The sequence below is a fragment of the Ciona robusta genome, chromosome 1 (genome assembly GCF_009617815.1).
Source record: "Ciona robusta chromosome 1, ASM961781v2".
Lineage (NCBI taxonomy): Eukaryota > Metazoa > Chordata > Ascidiacea > Phlebobranchia > Cionidae > Ciona > Ciona robusta.
Window position 1 is genome coordinate 12,370,257 of NC_143235.1, and position 13,522 is coordinate 12,383,778.

Below are 13,522 nucleotides of genomic sequence, written 5' to 3' on the forward strand. Positions count from 1 at the left end.
CTTAGAGAAAGCAATGTTTGGCAGCATTACTTCTGTTATATGCAAGCTGCATTAATGTTCTGATTGGAACATTGTCGGGTAAGATGGGATACCGTTAGCACCGAAAGGCCATTTTTGATCTTGTTTAAACAATTACAACGTTTCTTTAGATTCGTAAAAATACTGTCATAAAAGCTGTACATGTCCTTTGTATACTGCCACATGGTAGGATAAAAGAGTTTAACAATAATGTCCCATCTTCCCACCCACTTCCCTACTATATTATATATATGTAAAATATATGTGTACTGCATATTTGGTAAGTTTCATTAGATTTGGTAAGTTTCATTAGATTTTCATTAGAAAAGGATATGGTCTTGATCTCGATTAAAACCTTGCAAAAAGTCATTTTCTTTTGTAGCGGTTCGGTTTATTGTGGTTGTAAATCTTTATAGCAACATATGTTCGCTTATGGTGTTGATGTATTTATATGGTTTCTCTCCTGACATTTGTCACGTCGTAAAGTTACATCTGTCCTTTTACTTCAATTCCCCTTTATAAACCTTACCGTACATGTTAATAGACGGAGAAACACGCAGACGTTTCGAGAGACCAGTGACTAACTAGATAGGGTTACGTGATTGTAAACGTTGGAGTTGCTTTTGGTACTTGTTTACTGTTGAAAAGTTTATAACGCCTCAATACAAATTGATGTTCAAATAACCGAGTCATACTCAACAAGACAACGTCAGTACCAGAAGACAGAAGCAAGAAATTTCTCCCAAATACAGCGCACATTCCGAGAGTAGGATACAGCGCGTAGGACAGCCGCGACTCGCAACAAGGTGTTTAACTGGCGCACCTCGTCTAGATAATCGAACTGAACTGACTAAGGCACGTCGAGACGCGGGCGCCCCTACATATTTGGTGACCTCGACTTCAAGAACATTTCGGAGAAATAGATATACTCATAAGATTTGTGAGGCCAGTTTTCGAGGAGCCCACGAATTCTTATTGAATTTGATTTCTGTGCTCCATCAAGAAACAACTACGGGAATTGGATTATATCTTCGTTGGGATTTTACAAGAACTTATTTACGAACTTGGGATTAAATATTCGGATTAACTCTTCAAGATCTACGTGGATTCATCTTCAAACACTACTCTTACTGTGACTTCAGTGGACTAATGTTTGTACCTTATTCGTGTAAGCGATTAGAAGATTTAGATCAATTTGAAACAAAACCTGCTAACCCCTCCAACCCACTGGTGTTTAATGCATCAAGACCCGAGGATCGTTATCTTAACGAACTCAATGCAATCATTCAAGAACGGCCGATCAAGACTTCGGTAGACTTTTTATACCTTGAATGTCAACTGCAAAACTTTCTCGCTGCGCTCTATTCTATCTCTAGCCGACAATTTCCTAGTGAAGTGCTTTCAGCAATAATGGGTAGCTCCCGAGCTGCGATTACCGTCGGGGACGTGATAACTGAAATTGTATGTGAGCAAATAAATGCCACATTACGTCACAGTCTTCAATACAAGTCCCATTTTTCGATACGTCCACTCGTTTACTTTACCGATTCCAACGGATCTTTAAGAATTGGTCAAGTAATGAAAAACGACGTGGTCTATGAAGGAGTACGACTGGTAGAGCACTATACCCCGGGCAGAACATTCACGTTTCGTATCAACGAACAGTTCTACTTGTATGACAATTATACATTAGAACACTCGGATGTTCATGTTCGTTCCATATTTCCCTCGTTAACTCCGATTGCAGAACCTGTAAGAGTATATGATTTTGTTTCCCTAGCGAAACAATTTCCTCTCTCGTCAATGGGTCTAGAAGATTTCAATGCCATCTTAGGCTCAATCACCCAATCGCAAGTTACTACGGAGAAAATTAATCAACTCCTGAACGAGGACGTCAATGAGACAGCAGATGCAGATCCTGAATTCATAGGCAAGTCCATCGATAAGATAGCAAAACATGCTTTTCTTCTTGGTTTATCAGCCATCACCAGTCCGTTAATAAACGCCGTAGTTTCGATACTACAAATAATTGCAATGTTCTGGGGGCTTGTTTTGACTATTTCATCAATCAAGCAGTTGTTCGCTTGGAGAAAGCAAAATACCTCTCGTAGCGACCCCTTACCTAAACCAAACCTTTCCCTTCCCCAACAAACACGTCCAGTTAAAAATTCGTTTAGACCTAGAAAAATACAAGACCCTAGTACACGACCCTTACAGTACCGCAATAATCCAAACGTTGTGGGTCAAGTATAATTTATTTTATTACCTCGTTAATATGATATTAGGTGATATTGATTTGTATTTCGTGTCAACATTGTATCTAATTGTATAATTTATGTCGTTTTAAAAAGTTATGCCTTTACCATATTGCACATGCAGCAAGGCTGGTTCGAGATTTAGTTAAACGATTTTTAGTATTATTCTTTTACGAAGTATGCCTTTTTATTAACTTTAAACCGTTAATTTCTAGCCATACCTCTGAGGGGGGAAGTAAATGTAGCGGTTCGGTTTATTGTGGTTGTAAATCTTTATAGCAACATATGTTCGCTTATGGTGTTGATGTATTTATATGGTTTCTCTCCTGACATTTGTCACGTCGTAAAGTTACATCTGTCCTTTTACTTCAATTCCCCTTTATAAACCTTACCGTACATGTTAATAGACGGAGAAACACGCAGACGTTTCGAGAGACCAGTGACTAACTAGATAGGGTTACGTGATTGTAAACGTTGGAGTTGCTTTTGGTACTTGTTTACTGTTGAAAAGTTTATAACGCCTCAATACAAATTGATGTTCAAATAACCGAGTCATACTCAACAAGACAACGTCAGTACCAGAAGACAGAAGCAAGAAATTTCTCCCAAATACAGCGCACATTCCGAGAGTAGGATACAGCGCGTAGGACAGCCGCGACTCGCAACAAGGTGTTTAACTGGCGCACCTCGTCTAGATAATCGAACTGAACTGACTAAGGCACGTCGAGACGCGGGCGCCCCTACACTTTGGTCTTTAAAATCATTTTCTTTTTTTTGGTCTTTAAAAAAATCTGGGTATTTCGTAAACGGAAGAAATTTATGTTGTAAATATTAAAATGCCAAAAGCTTTTGCAGCACGCTTTCGCTGCAGTTGCATTTTAGGTATACCTAACAAGTGTTCATGGAAAAGCGACCAGACAAACGTCTCTTTACAGTGAATAGTTCTGTGAAAAACACAGTTATTGGCATAAAAGCGGCCTACCAATGCAGCTTTTTGCCATAACAATTTGGTTAAAGAATCACCATGAAGCTGATTGCCGTTCTTCTCATCTTTTCTGTTTGCATTGCTGGAGTCTTTTGTGATATCTGGAAAGCACCCGTGGCTGATGAGGAAAGGTGTGACATTTTAACTTAGACTTTTCTAACTTAACACTTCATGGATAAAGTAAACGAAATTAAATGGTAAATCTGTTGCCATGGCGTTATTCTTTATCTTGTTTTTTTTTAACAGCAATTCTGATATCTGGAAAGGGCCCGCCGCTAATGAGAGAAGGTATGATATTTTAACTTGATTTTTTTCTAACTTAACACTTCATGGATAAAGTAAACGAAATTAAATATTTAATCTGTTACCCCATGACGTCATCTTTATCCTCTTTTTTTCAGTATCAATTCCGTTCTTAGCGATTTGAAGCAAGGTAATATTTATTTATTTGTGCGTTAACATTTTTCTACCCTAGTACTTAGTATGCGTTGTTTACGTGATAAATCATGGCCTACTCAATGTATTGAGCCAATATATTGAATGGGCCATGAGTGAACGTATGTGTCTTGGGTCAAGACATTTACAAATATGATAGCAGCGATCACTAATGATTGCAAAAATTATCAAAGCACAAAACTATTACCCAAAACGTATCTTAACTGATGCATGGTGCTCCCTCGCATGGTGCTATTTGTTAATTGCACTTGTGTATCCCATTACCACTATAACCGATTTGTCCTTTGGCAGGCAAGCATAAATAAGCGATGATTTATCGAAAACACAGATGTTTTAGCAAAAAATCACCCGTTTTAATATTTCAGTGCTTGACAACATTGGATATTCTTTCCATGCTCAATGGACTTCAAGAAGAAGAAGCGGTTAAATATGAAAACGCTCATGATATTCCACGCTGTTAGGAAAGTCAATAAAATTGGTTAAATCTATTTGGTATTTGTCATTTTATGTTGTACAATCGGTGCTTGCGATTTACTTTAAGACTAATAGAAAGATAGATATTGCGTGCGAGCTCTGCCTTTGACCTGGGAATAACCGGTAAAACAATTAAGAATCGCATTAGTGGAGTTTTTACACTGTAATGTGTATTACATTTTAGAATACTGTGGGGTAAGATAGGAATCCTTTAGCACACAAATATTCAAATATCCTGGTTTTCATGGTCGAAAACATAAATGTCACAACTTTTGTGTTTTATCGTCTCGTTTGGTAGTAAACAAAGAAGACTCAGAAATTGATAAAACCGTATCTTTACGACTCCTATAGACCGGTGTTAATTGTTTAAAACACGATCATGATATTTGGATATTATGTGTTAAAGGTGTCCCATCTCCCCCCACCTTACTACATATGCTGCACCATGAGGGCGCTCATTTTAGTCCAAATAACTTTAGACCTTCCAATCAAACACGATCACAGTAATTTCAGAATGTTTTAATTCACTTAAACTACGTGACTGAAGTGATTCTTCTTCTTCTGAGAGTATAGGTTTCGAGAAATCAGCAGTCTAGACTCTGATAGACTAGATTGTAGTAGGCAAATATTTCCTGTACAATCATACAGTAATTGATGCACATGTGGAAACGAATTCATGCAATAAACCTTAACGCATTTTGCAGTGCATATTATTTTCGAATGTTAGATTAAACTGGCACAAGGAAACTAGCAGATTTTTTTCTAGCTTTCGCTACACGTTAAAATTGATCGGCATAAAATGTCATAATTTAGGTTTGGAAAAGATGATCTAGGTTTTTATCCTACTTTATTGTCCAATTTGATACTGAACAAAAAACATTTACAATATTAGATACCCGCATCCCCACGGCTTTATAAGAGCATTGTTAATTGTTTAAAATAAAAGATCCGCTTGGTATAAGCCGAGAGTAACTACAAAATCATCTTGATCACAACACGTACTAGTTGTTAAAAAAATTATTGAATGTTACCATTTTACTACGTTACACTATACCAAGAGAAATACTGCAGGTTGGGGGAATGGGACACATTTTAATTCTATTTTCTCGTCTCGTTTGGCAGTAAACGAAAAACATTCAAAGAATAATAAAACCGTATCGTCACGACTTTTTAATTGTTTAAAACTCGATCAGGATATTAGATATTATGTTCCAAAGGTGTCCCATCTTTCCCCATAGTACTCTATTTAGTTTTTAGTGAATGAATGTTACCAAAATCACAATATAAACGTACCATGCACAAAGCAGGCATGCACGCAAACAAATAACGTTTTAGGGTATCTCGTTGTAGCGTTCTGACAAGCATGCGTTGTTTATGTGTGACATATACACGGTATGGTTTATGTTGTGCCAAATTTTTAGCGTATTTTGTTTATGTTATTAGTAAACGCCTGCATAAGATTACATATAGGCCATAATACTTCCGTTCAAAAGAACTTGCTTTATTGTCGCGTGGCCGAAAAATGACAGTCGTTTTAACACGGGTGTTTATACACTTCGTGCCAGCTTACGAGTTACATGTATGTTATACTTTGTGGGTGATTATTTGGGCTTTTTTATGTAATGCTGATATTTGGCCAACTTATTAATGGCCACTGGGTTGGAGCAATTGCCGTGAAGTGTTTTGTCTAAGGACATAACATACGCCCGCAATGGTAGCTGCAACGAGCCTTTTAAACCACTGCCTCTGTGTTGGAGGCAGACGCGCTATAACCACTTTGCCACGGCACCGGTGTTATAAGGCGTAAATGTTTTAGAACCTCAAACGTTTTACCAAAACATCGGTGATTAACGCTAGAACGGCAATCGTTTCCAATACATATGATTTATTTAACTGCACATACGGCGGATGATGAATTATACAACATTGGTGTTTTATTTCACATACTAAGTGGTATGTGATTTTGTGGGTAATTGTTTTGGTTGTTAATTTTTGTAAGGCTGATAATTTAAAAAACCCATTAGTAACAACCAGATTGCAGCAATTCCCGTTATAGTAGGATGGGGGGAGATTGGACACCTTTTTATTCTATTTTCCCCTACATTTTGGTAGTTAACAAAGAACATTCAAGGAATTATAAAACCTTGTCCTCGAGACTTTCATAGACCGTTGTTAATTGTTTAAAACACGACCATGATATTTCTATATTTTGTGCTAAAGGTGTCCCATCTTTCCCATCCCACTATATATCATACGCAATTAAGTAAATGCCCACAGTGGTAGCATCGAGTCTCGAACCCGGTATCATATGGTTACGATATGCGGACGAATAAATATGGGTATTACATGGGGAAATACATGAACAAAGTTAAAATTCAAGCTGCACAAGTTTAATACCTGCGTTGAACAGTATTATAGCTTTTTATTATATGTTATAGAAATATGATATATAGCAGGGTTGGGGAAGATGGGACACACGCATAAAATCCAAATACCCTGTTTGTGTTTCAAATAATTAACAACGGTCTGCAGGAGTCGTGAGGATACGGTTTTATAACTCCTTTGAATATGTTTTGTTTACTACCAAATTGTACGAATTAGAATAAACAGGTGTCCAATCTCCCCCCACCCTACTATAAAAAGTGAAGCGAAATTTACAAACATTAAACTGTAATTTTAACGGCTGTATAGGCAATGCCTTTCATGGTCATTTTAATTGCTATATGCTATCCTTCTCTACACTGTTTTATGTGTATATGAAACTTACTTTATCCTCGCGTGATCGGAAAACGACAGTCGTTATAACACTTGTGTTCTGTTTCATACAACTCGTGCAAGCTTACGTGTTATCGCAAGATATACGTGAATATGTTTAGTTAACTTTAAGTTCGAACCTACTTTGTTACCCGCATTTGATTTACCGTTAATCGTATATAAGTTCAATGAAGCGTGCTGTATTTGCGTTCGTGCGTTTAAGTTTTAGTTTATGTGCCTTTAAGTTTATGTGCTCTAACGTCTAGCCAATCAGCGCCGCCCGCATCACTCGGGTTTGGCTTACTTCCTTGCTTTCTTATACGTCCTTTAGTTGTAGTTGCATTGACTTTAAGTTTAGTATGCACGTTTACAGCCAGCTTTATATATTCGCTTTAAGTTTATCGTTTCACCAATTATTCTTTCCTATTCCAGATGTATAAGTTATTAAATCCAAAATGATGGTATCATATTAATAGCCGCAAACAGTTTGTAAGTACTTTGTTGTTCCTTAACGTTGCGTTATTTAATCGTTTTTATTTTGTTATACAGAAAACCATCCGTTAATAAACAAATCAAAAGGGATGCGTTGTCTAATGCGGCAATAATAAAAGAAATTAACTGTCATAGAAGCTTGGCGGTTATACAGTTTTAAACTGGCATTTAGAAGACCCATCATTATGGATTCAACAAGAAACCAAATCGGAGAAGCTGCATCAAATTCACCAATGCTTGCAGCAAGTTTTACCGACCCTCCTGAAACGGTCGATGAACTGCAATCTAACATAACAGTCCGGACAAAACAGCGTTTGAAAAGGATGTCAAACTCCGACGTCGACGAGCCGTCACACGCAGGCAGTCAACATTCCAACAGTCGCACCAGCCTACCTTCAAAGACCACGCTGGTGAGCACAGAAGAGAAACGCGCTGCTCTAATCGCGCGGGCCGAAACTGAACAACAACTAAACAGATTGGAAGAGTTGCAAATAAAACTGCGCCTCGATTTCGAGGAAGAGGAATTGAGCCGAAAACAACAAATAGAGGCAGAAAACTTCGCACGCCAACGCCGCATGGAGGAGCAAGAGCTTACGTACAGACACCGGAAACGGGAATTGCTCTTAAAGGCAGAAATCGCTGAAACGGCGGCGGAAATGAGCTGCCTGAAAGACAACTCCCACAATTTGGGCGAATCGACGAAGCATCGGGCACCAAACACCTCATCATCCATGTTTGCATGCCCAGCAAAACCAACGCGTCCAATAGCAGTCGAATCCGCTCCACCGCCGGTCGACAACGCCATCCTCACAAGTCTATGTTCCAGGTTACCCGCACAAGAACCACCATCGTTCGAAGGCGATCCATCAGAATATTGCAACTTTATAGACGCGTTCGATACGATAGTCGCCAACAAACTATCCGACGACAAACAAAAGCTGTTCTTTCTCGCCAAATACACTAAAGGTAGTGCCGGTCTCCTGGTTCAAGGATGCCAACACATGCCACGCAATGAAGGATACCAAAGGGCAAGAGATCTACTTCAGCAAACGTTCGGACAAAAATTCCAGATAGCAAGAGCATGTATGGACAAAGTTATTTTCGGACCTACCCTGCGTTTGACAGATAAGCATGGGTTAATCGAGTTCTCCGCAAAACTCACGGCATGCACATGTACATTAGCAGGGATCAACTACCTCCATAAAATGGACAGTATGGACATTATCGAAAAAATACTACGTCGGTTGCCCGCACAATGGCAAACCTCCTGGGAATCCGTGGCCGACGATATATTGTTTACTAAAATGACGGAAATAAGTATAGACCACCTCGCCAGCTTCGTTACGAAGAAAACAAGAGAAGCAACCAACTACATGTACACTCCATCAAGATACGAGAAACGCACTTCCCTTCAACGTACGTCATCTCAATCCCCCAAGTCCTTTGCTACAGAGGTAACTAATACGGAATGCCAGATGTGTCACGCACCACATTTCCTTAATCAGTGCTGGAAATTTCGAAACTTATGCTACAGCGATCGTCTTTCATTCGTCATTGAGAAAATGTTGTGCATAGCTTGCCTACAACGTGGACATACGGCTTCCCACTGTCGACGGATAAACCCTTGCAAAAAACCCGGTTGCACTAAAGCCCATACAACCCTGCTTCATCCTACGCCCGATCTCCACAATGCAGAGCCAGAACGTCCAATACGTCTCGAGAGCCACCATACAACGACGTCCGCCATCAAAGGGCATAAACCAATGAGAGCTCTTCTGCCAATTCTCCCAGTAAAGGTGCGTCACCCGCGTTCCGGTAAAACGATCGTTACGCACGCGTTCCTAGATCCAGGTAGCAATTCATCCTTCATAACCAGTTCGCTTCTTTCCGACCTCGGTATCACTGGACCACCAATCCGGATAAGTACAACCACAATAAACAGAAAACTGCGCAACCAAACCGTCATGTTGATAAAACACTTGGAAATCGCTGATCTCGACGAAAACGTACGTATAACTGTTAACCCTATGTATTCAACCAAAGAACTACCTGTGACGAAGGACGACATGGCACATCAGGACGACATAGCTATGTTCCCGGAATTCAGTTTTATCGATATCCCGAACATAAACGCGGAAGTAACGTTGCTAATTGGAAACGACAATCCGAAAATTCTACAACCAAAACAAGTTGTCGCAAGCGATAAAGACTATTACGCGCTAAGAACGTCAATCGGATGGGTGTTTAACTGCCCCAGCAAACGCCCAACAACAGTAAAAACATTTTCTTTAAAATTGCATACGGAAAATATGTGTTCTCTGTGTGCAGATATACAGGATTGTCATCAAAATGCGAAGCAAGAGCTGTCTAGAACCGATCAACAATTCATGAACCTGGTTAAAAACTCACTACGTCACCTACCGGATGGCCATTACGAGATCGCACCACCTCTCAAAAACGTCGACTTAAAAATGCCACCAAATCGAGCCCAAGCAGAGCAACGAGCCAACAGCCTTAAACGTAAGTTCAACCGAAACCAAACGTTTTTCAGCGACTACAAGACCGCCATCGACGACATGTTGCATAGCGGATATGCAGAGAAAGTTACAATTATTAAGCCGACAGACCGCACAACCTGGTACGTACCACATCATAGAGTTTATCATCCCGAGAAACCAGGGAAGCTTCGAGTGGTATTCGACTGCTCTGCTAAGTTTAAGGGCACATCCTTAAACGATAACCTTCTACCTGGACCCAATCTAACTAATTCCTTGTTTGAGGTCCTTCAACGATTCCGCCAAAACAATATAGCCATAATGGGAGATTTTAAATCAATGTTTCATCAGGTACGAGTCCCGGAGAAGCACAGAGACCTATTTCGTTTTCTCTGGTGGGAAAACGGTGACCTGGACGGACAATTGCTGGACTACAGAATGACGGTCTACCTCTTCGGAACGGTCTGTTCGCCTAGTTGTGCCAACTTCGCTTTGAGGACAACCGCCTCTGACCACGCAGACGAATATCCAGCGGACGTCGCCGAAACGGTACAGAGAAACTTCTATGTAGACGATTGCCTAAAGGCCCTTCCAAACTCTGCAACTGCGATCGACATGGTAAACAACTTACAGCACTTACTATCGAGAGGCGGATTTCGGATCACTAAATGGATTAGTAACTCGCGGGAAGTCATAAACGCTATTCCACACGCTGAACAAACAAGTAGCGTCAAGGGGCTAGATTTAGAAAAGCAAACGCTGCCCGTCGAGAGAGCCCTTGGCCTCCAGTGGAACGTAGAAGGCGATTCCCTTTGTTTTAAAATACGTCTAAAGGACAAACCTTGTACCCGGCGAGGAATCCTATCCATCGTAAATTCAATGTACGATCCTCTAGGCTTTGGCGCCCCGGTCGTCCAACCAGCCAAGGTCCTTCTGCAAACGCTATGCAAGCTGAAGCTACTGTGGGACGAACCAATTCCAATCAAAGCAAGGCTCCGATGGTCGAACTGGTTAGCGGAACTGCGAGGTCTCGCTAACTTCCACATACCCCGTTGCCTAAAGCCAGCAGGATTCGGTAAAATAACGCAGGCCCAACTGCATCATTTTTCAGACGCGTCCACGGAAGCGTACGGTGCCGTCTCGTACATAAGATGCGTGAACAGTAAAGGAGAAGTTCACTGCAGCTTCGGATGCGCAAAGACACGACTGGCCCCAGTTAAGCCGATGACAATACCGCGCCTGGAGCTTACCGCGGCAACCGTCTCCACCACCCTCGATTCCATGCTTCAGCAGAGTCTCGACATATTAACAATGCCGTCGGTGTATTGGACAGATAGTGCGACGGTCCTGCGGTATCTACAAAACGAAACCAAGAGCTTTCATACATACGTGGCAAATCGTATTTCCGTAGTTAAAGACAAAACTAACGTGGATCAATGGAAGTATATTCCTACAAAGCTTAACCCAGCCGACGACCTGTCGCGAGGACTTAACGCGAAGGAGTTCCTTAACAACAAACGATGGTTAACTGGACCAGATTTTCTCTGGAAATCAGAAACGAATTGGCCCGCACAACCAGACTTTCTGAATGTCAGCGAAGAAGACGACGAAGTAAAGAGGTGTCCAATATCCATGGCCTTGCTTACCGCACCCATTAACGAAGATCCGATTCACCACCTTTTCAATAAATACTCTAGCTGGACCAAATTCACAAGAACCATAGCGTGGTTATTGCGACTTAAACGACGGTTACAATCCAATGCAAAGCTAAAACTACCGGCAACAACAGTTCAAGTAAATTCTAAGCCCGTAATAGAAGCAATGACCGTGGAAGAACTGACTATCGCAGAGAATGCAATCTTCCAGGTGCTGCAGAGACAAACGTTCGCCGATGAAATATCGTGCATTGAAAATAACCGACCAATCAAGATGTCGAGCCCATTAAGCAAACTGGACCCCATTCTACGCGAAGGTTTATTGTGCGTCGGAGGAAGAATTGACAAGGCCCCGATTAATTACAATGCTAAGCATCAAATTATTATACCACGAAACTCACACACGGCAAAGTTGCTCATTCAAAACGCACATACAGTATCGGGCCATTCCGGAAGAGAACACGTACTGAGTGTCCTTCGAGAACGATTTTGGATCCTACGAGCAAATTCAAGCGTACGTTCTATCCTGTCCAGATGCTTTATGTGTCGAAAAAGAAGCGGTAAAGCACTTCATCAAAAAATGGCAGACCTACCCACCGATCGCATTACACCAAACAAGCCGGCTTTCTCCTGTGCGGGCGTCGACTACTTCGGACCTTTCTTCGTAAAACAAGGAAGGAGCAGAGTAAAAAGGTACGGCGTCGTATTTACCTGTCTTGCAATCCGAGCGGTACACTTCGAAATAGCCCATACACTAGACACAAACTCGTTTATTCAAGCGCTACGACGTTTCATCTCACGCAGAGGACATGTTACAGAACTAAGGTCTGACAACGGAACAAACCTAGTCGGTGGTGAACGTGAGCTGAAACAATCCATCGAAGAATGGAATCACTACCAAATAAACAATTTTTTATTGCAGAGAAAAATCAAATGGACGTTCAATACACCCACATCATCTCACTCTGGTGGAGTGTGGGAAAGAGTCATTCGAAGCGTTCGAAAAATTTTGTTTTCGCTGGTCAAAGAACAAACAACAACCGACGAAAGTCTTCTGACCCTAATGTGCGAAGCAGAAGCTATTCTAAACAACCGACCAATAACCACCGTATCGGATGATGTCCGTGATGCGGAAGCATTAACACCAAACCATCTCCTGCTACTGAAACCAGGGAAAAGCCTACCACCGGGAGTGTTCAATAAGGATGACACACTCAGTCGAAAGCGATGGAGGCAGACACAATACCTGGCCGATGTGTTCTGGCGCCGATGGCAGAAAGAATATCTACCCCTACTGCAACAACGAGCAAAATGGACCGATGTAAAATCGAACTTAAAACTGGACGATATTGTTTTAATAATCGATCACGGTCAGCCCCGTGGCTCCTGGGTAATCGGTCGCATAATCGCGGTTTTTCCAGACGATCACGGACTAGTTCGATCCGCTCGCGTCAAAACACAACATTCTACTCTAGAGAGACCAATAACAAAGTTGTGTTTGTTATCTACTGATCTCGTATAAACTTTCCTTCTCCTTTATGATGCATGCTGTTTCCTTGCGATATTTCGATTAAGCTTATGACCTTAATGGGGCGGGTGTGTTATCGCAAGATATACGTGAATATGTTTAGTTAACTTTAAGTTCGAACCTACTTTGTTACCCGCATTTGATTTACCGTTAATCGTATATAAGTTCAATGAAGCGTGCTGTATTTGCGTTCGTGCGTTTAAGTTTTAGTTTATGTGCCTTTAAGTTTATGTGCTCTAACGTCTAGCCAATCAGCGCCGCCCGCATCACTCGGGTTTGGCTTACTTCCTTGCTTTCTTATACGTCCTTTAGTTGTAGTTGCATTGACTTTAAGTTTAGTATGCACGTTTACAGCCAGCTTTATATATTCGCTTTAAGTTTATCGTTTCACCAATTATTCTTTCCTATTC

General features: G+C 41.0%; 2 protein-coding genes across 3 annotated transcripts; both read left to right on the plus strand.

The window, feature by feature from the left end:
- The first annotated feature begins 374 nt into the window (after positions 1 to 374).
- On the plus strand, positions 375 to 4,202 carry LOC149743332 (uncharacterized). Of its 2 annotated transcripts, none has more exons than XM_089879413.1 (4): positions 375 to 3,389; positions 3,505 to 3,546; positions 3,660 to 3,691; positions 4,080 to 4,202. In XM_089879413.1, the coding sequence occupies exons 1-4, from the start codon at positions 3,298 to 3,300 to the stop codon at positions 4,139 to 4,141; spliced, it is 228 nt and encodes a 75-aa protein (XP_089735539.1). In that variant the 5' UTR covers positions 375 to 3,297; the 3' UTR covers positions 4,142 to 4,202. Both variants share the same exon structure in this region; 1 of them encodes a protein (XP_089735539.1).
- A 2,824-nt stretch (positions 4,203 to 7,026) lies between these two features.
- LOC149743333 (uncharacterized) lies at positions 7,027 to 13,337 on the plus strand. Its single transcript, XM_089879262.1, has 2 exons — positions 7,027 to 7,431; positions 7,492 to 13,337. The coding sequence occupies exon 2, from the start codon at positions 7,620 to 7,622 to the stop codon at positions 13,104 to 13,106; it is 5,487 nt and encodes a 1,828-aa protein (XP_089735388.1). The 5' UTR covers positions 7,027 to 7,431; positions 7,492 to 7,619; the 3' UTR covers positions 13,107 to 13,337.
- Positions 13,338 to 13,522: the final 185 nt, after the last annotated feature.